Below are 5,694 nucleotides of genomic sequence, written 5' to 3' on the forward strand. Positions count from 1 at the left end.
CGAGGCAATATTATTTTTAGTAAAATGTATTTTACACTGTGATTTAAGGAAGATAGACGAGTAACACACTAATTTTTCAAAAAACAAAATATGTAAAATTACAGGCATTGTATGTTATTCAGTTTCCAACCGAACGTTTTTATTTGTTGCCTTCTGCTATTCATATACACAGAAAACTCCCGGGTGGTTGGTTGTTTGCTAATCGATCGACAACCAGGCAATGTGGGTCAGGAACTTGACCAAATGATCCGGCGCACCTGACCAACCATAAAAAAGCCTGATCGAGATTCGTCCCCGGGAGTGTCCTGGCTTCGAACCAGGTGAAAAAATAAAAACAAAAAATCCTGGCACTTATTTTCGCGAAACTTGAATCGCAAACCGCAAGCGAAACACGCGGTGAGGGAATAGTGATTTTGCTCTGCAAACTTTAATCAAGTTTCCACTAATTTTGCATCTGTGCTGTAGAATACAATAAGCGAGAATAATTCCTATTCATCTGTGAGAATAACCGACACACTCTTTGATTGCTCATGGATACACATGGACAGTTGGTGACGTCACAAATATACAGAAAATTGAACTTTCAAAAATGTCAGATTTTAGGTGCAAAATTTTCTTGAAAACACTAATATTAGTTGAAAGAATTTGTTTGCTCAACGATTGCCGGTGGCAAGGTTATTATGACGTATAAATCGCGGCCGCGTGTTTTGTTCCGAATCTCTGTTGACAGAAAACCTTAGTGATGTCACAGCCGTACATGTGGCAGCATGCGACATTGTTACGTCATAAACAATTTCGGTTTCAAACTGTACCGTCATAAATATGCTGCTGATATAAAAGTGGGCGCTGAAATGTTAAGAGGCTATAAACTGGACCTTGCTGTGGTCCAATCTTGTCCACATGTTTGAAGCGATAAGTAAATACACTGAGCCCGTGTTGTGTTTGAGCAAACATGTAAAGCTTGTTCATCTGCTGTGGCTGGCATGGTTGCTTGCTTAACATGGAGGTGGAAAGCAAAACGTACAACGCGATTTGCTTACCACAAATTAAATAATTTTCAAAATAAATTTAAAAAGCAAATTTCACTGTGCATTTTCAATAGTTTAGGTTTTCTTTTCTGTACTGCTTCTATATTTTGATCAAAACAAGCCTTAAGCTGGAAGCTAGCATAGTTAGAAAGTTGAAGTTTATGAACTTACTAAGTTGCATGTTTGCATAATGCGAGTTATGAAAGTGATGCAATTTTTCAGACTGCTTTAAATGATTGAAATTGTTTACTGCGTGTTGTCGTTATCCCACTTTTGCATTGAACACTAATGAGTATTTATCATATTTGCACCGTTTTTCAGGTTTACAGCATTTTCAACAACTAAGAATCAGGATAAACATCATACATGGAATCGCCGATGCAAAAAATGTTGCCTCCTGATCTGTATGAAGATGTTGTGGAATTGGAAAAAGCTTTCTCGATGGAAAAGCTTCAAACCATGACTAACAGTGAAATCCCAACTTGGAAAGGTTTTAGGTTCCCTCCCCACTTTACACCAGAGCTGGTACAGTTTGCTTACGACAACTGGTCACTGAAAGAAGAAGATGTCCTGCTTGCTTCGTTCCCCAAAACTGGTGAGACTTGATTGGTCTAATCCTGATATTTACCGGTTAAAACGGCGTTTAAGTTGCAAGATTTTGTAGCATTTTACGTTGTGTAGTACTCATCATGCAATATAGTTGCTAAACGTGCAAGTTGGTAAGATATTGAATTCGGCTTATTTCCCTTGGTGAGAGCAAACATAGCGACACAAAGGCACTAAACCAGGGGCGTCCAACACGAAAGCACCGCCGTGCCAATCTAGGTTTTAAAATATACCCTCGTGCCAACGTTTGCTAGGCCTACTTTTTCCAAACCATGTCTTAAACGTCTTAACGGTAGAAAAAAATATGTTGTCAAACGCGAGTACGGAGTAAACTTGTTTACGATATTTCAGAAACCTTTTATAACATACCATGTTGTTTAAAGGGCAGAATCCATAATATGGAATATAATACGACAGCATAAAGGCCCGGAATTATCCAGAATTCGACAGTTTCAAGCGCCTCAAAGTAGACGAATCGAGTCTAAAAACGACCAATTTAATTAGTGGATTTGTGTAACCTTGATACTGATCATCTTTACTAAAGTTAGAATAAAAGCCAAAATGAATCCATAGAAACATAATAATTGCGTGACAAATCCTAATGTTTACCATCTGAATGTCCAAAAATTGCGTGCCATTTTCAAATGCTCTGCGTGCCACTTTTGGCACGCGTGCCACGTGTTGGACACCCCTGCACTAAACAGTAACCAAGCCGAAAACAGCAGCACAACGGTAAAACGTTATGGAGAGCAAAATGTGGATGACATAATTGGTCGACATTGGCTGAACGCGCTGCTGCTCTGTTACTACAAATGTGAGCCCCCGTTATGTAGCCGTTGAGATTGGGGGAAGTTAAAAGAACCATACTGGGGACTAATAGGAAACTACTAAAACTCTACACCATATCTTTACTGGAGATAAATCTTTCATAAAAACAACGTCACCTGTGTAGGTACGAATTGGATGATTACAACCTTACGTCGCCTTTTGTACAACGAGGAGGAATTAGATTTGGTTAAAGACCTTCCTATGAGCTTGACATTGCTTGAAGCTGGTGGAGGTGAGATTGGGTTGAATATCGTTGTTTCTTTGCAAATTTATCATTCTATCTTGGCTACATGTTTCTGCGCAGGCAAGAAGCTCGACATACTTGACATACCGCCTTCCGATCAACCGACGAATAATCTCGACCCACATGCCAGCAGAACTAATCAACCTCGAGAAGATAAAGGAAAATTATGCGAAGGTAAAAAATATTCTGCTGTTTGCAGGGTTCAGCTGCAGACCGGCTACAGTATTTACAGCTTGCATCCAGTCGGAAGTTCATATTCCAAACCAGAACATGTTGTTGAACATTCTACACAGAACTTTGACTCCCAACGTTGAAACATTCCGTTGCCTGCTTGTTGCAAACAACAAATCTTTTCTACATAAACCTGAGTTATCAACTTAATACCAGGTTTTCGTATGTCGAGTAAACTGTTCAAACGAAATAAGCAATTACCGGCTTAAGAAAGGGTTGGGAAATTGGAGGGACATCGGCACCCCAGAGTTAGTTATTTCGATCATTCTATTAAAACGTTACATATACCAGAAAATGATTGTTTCATGTAAACTCACAGGCCTGACAGTGTATTCCGCCTAAATAAAACACACAACTTCTAAAAGTTACGTCGTGGGCTGTACAAAAACTCCAATACTGCTTGTGAATGTGTTGAGTCTTTGCTTGCTCAAAACGTTTGCAGAAAAAATGGCAGAAATTTACCACGGATTGATTTTTATCGCTAGGTGGTGTGCATGATGCGGAACCCAAAGGATCAATTGGTTTCCTGGTATCACTTCTCACAGAAACTTTTTGGCAAAAATCAAACAATGGGAGAAATGGTCAACAATGGCTGGGAGAAGTTTTTTAACATCGCCGTTAATGGTACGAATAATGACGTAATTAGAGTAAATTCGTAACTTCAACATTCAATTATACACTGAGTGACATTTATTTTTTAATTTAGCATAATTTAAGAAATATTAATGCGAAGTCAATTTCCAAGCAAGGTTTTTTGATTTTCTGTGACCTGCTTGTTGCTCTTTAGGTAATCTCCCGTCAGGTACTTTACCTGGTGAATGGTATCCGCACCATCTTCTCTCCTGGTACAAACATAAAGATCATAAAAACTTTTATTTCGTCTATTACGAGGATTTAAAGAAGGTTTGTTTGGTTGAAATGTTGTTCTGAGTTCGATCAGAACGTTCGTGTTTAAATGCAGGACTTCAATAAGGAACTCTGCAATCTTGCGGAATTCCTGGGCGTGGAAATAACGGAAAAACAAGCTTCGAAAATCGAGGAAAAGTGTTCGTTCGGAAACATGAAACAGGATATCTCGTCGTATTCCAATAACGCGAAAATGTTTCAAGCTGCTAATTTGCGTAAAGGTCAGTTGCTGTGATGATGTAAATGTTTGATGACGTCATTGTGCGGTGAATGATGTCAAGATACATAAGTTAAGGTGAAAAAATGTAACGGTTGTCTCCATAATAGATTAGGGTAAATGGGGGATTTTGCTCCAATCTTCTAACAAATTTGTTTAGCCTAATGTGATTTTTATTTAGGCGAAGTTGGTGATTGGAAAAATTATTTTACCGTCGCCCAATCGGAACTTGTTGATCAGAAAATCAAAGAATGCCTCGGTTCAACTGACGTCACATTCACCTATTGTTTGTAAATTGATTGTCACGTCACATCTTAGTGACGTCATACCCTTTTGTCATATTTGCCATAGCTTAAGATTTCATAATGTTTTGTTGTAATGACGTCAATAATGCAAACAGAAAATAGAATGACATCACAGTGTGATTGTGACGTACCAATACTCTCCTATTAATGTATGACGTCACTATTTGGCGTATTATTTATCAACGTTATTGCTGTGTGTAGCTTGTGTTGTACACCTTGTTAATTTTTTTGACGTTCTTTAAGTAATTACATAAAATTACATCTTTATGAAATTTAAATGTCCCATGTATTGTATTTTTGTTGATGTTTAACAACAATTGATGCTTCAGCTCCATTTTGTTCAATGTAGATTCTATTTACTGAAAAACGTATCGATGTTTTCATCTTCATGGCTAATGTACAAATTCGGTCCGCACTTTAATCTTTATGGTGTAAAGTTGTCATACGAGTCTATTGTCGTTAGAGGGGAAAAACAATTCTGAAGCTTTTAACAAACTAATTTTTTTTCAATCCTATACTTTTGATGTTGGGAATAAAATTGTCGAGATCTCGGCGGCTATTAAATACCAGGAACACGTCATCGACATAATGGTGCATGCTTGTAAGACAGAGGTGGCCCGGCGTTCTTTCAATGGCTGTGGTGATGATAGTTCATAACAACATCTGCCATCAACTACTGTATAAGCGAGCCTATTACCACCCCATCGATCTACTTTCACAACTCGCCGTTAAACTTAAAAGTAGTCGTTTTGCAAGCCCATGTGAGCAGTTTTTACATTTATTTCGCTTCACCGATTCTGTCTGGAAAACGAAACATTTCTTCCATGTTTAATTTCACAGTACAAACGCATTTTGAAGCACCAAGCCAAAAGATTCAATGCATCAAATTGTACTCTGTCCGGAATGCCAACGCAAACTTATTTGTTATCCTCGCTAACCGTCGTTTGGTTTTTATGACACGGCCGCCATCCATTGTAGTTACAAAGCAGGTACTGAAACGATAACAATATCAAAACAGGAACAAGTCTTTCCCATTACAACACAAAGGTTTGTCATGTGGGATAAAAGATTTTTTCTGGTTGAAGTTAAGGTTGGTATATTTTACTCAGCATAGGTTTACGTGTCTACAAAATGGCAGATGAAAAACTACGAAGTTGAATAAGTGCAAACATAAAAACCTTATGTATGGTTTAATAGTAGGAGGCATAGTTAGTTGATGAAGATTAAATGTGCTGAAAGTCAAATGATGACACCACTCAAAGTAGCTGTTGTTCTGAAACTTTCCTAACTTTAACAGACAAACACATGTAGCAGACGGATTGAACGGTT

At 38.1% G+C, this 5,694-nt stretch overlaps 1 protein-coding gene across 1 annotated transcript; it reads left to right on the plus strand.

The window, feature by feature from the left end:
* Positions 1-1,375: 1,375 nt before the first annotated feature.
* LOC145212247 (cytosolic sulfotransferase 2-like) lies at positions 1,376-4,927 on the plus strand. The gene is made up of 7 exons (XM_080080301.1): positions 1,376-1,623; positions 2,587-2,714; positions 2,767-2,880; positions 3,423-3,561; positions 3,725-3,840; positions 3,899-4,064; positions 4,242-4,927. The coding sequence occupies exons 1-7, from the start codon at positions 1,395-1,397 to the stop codon at positions 4,352-4,354; spliced, it is 1,005 nt and encodes a 334-aa protein (XP_079936427.1). The 5' UTR covers positions 1,376-1,394; the 3' UTR covers positions 4,355-4,927.
* Positions 4,928-5,694: the final 767 nt, after the last annotated feature.

Source organism: Phallusia mammillata, chromosome 2 (assembly GCF_965637545.1).
Source record: "Phallusia mammillata chromosome 2, kaPhaMamm4.hap1.1, whole genome shotgun sequence".
Classification (NCBI taxonomy): Eukaryota; Metazoa; Chordata; class Ascidiacea; order Phlebobranchia; family Ascidiidae; genus Phallusia; species Phallusia mammillata.

What these genes read in the sequence shown, in the direction of transcription:
- LOC145212247 (XM_080080301.1), top strand. Translation starts at nt 1,395, where the DNA reads ATGGAATCGCCGATGCAAAAAATGTTGCCTCCTGATCTGTATGAAGAT. An exon ending in TTTTAACATCGCCGTTAATG is followed by an intron (nt 3,562 to 3,724) that starts GTACGAATAATG and finishes GTTGCTCTTTAG; the next exon opens with GTAATCTCCCGTCAGGTACT. An exon ending in AGCTGCTAATTTGCGTAAAG is followed by an intron (nt 4,065 to 4,241) that starts GTCAGTTGCTGT and finishes ATTTTTATTTAG; the next exon opens with GCGAAGTTGGTGATTGGAAA.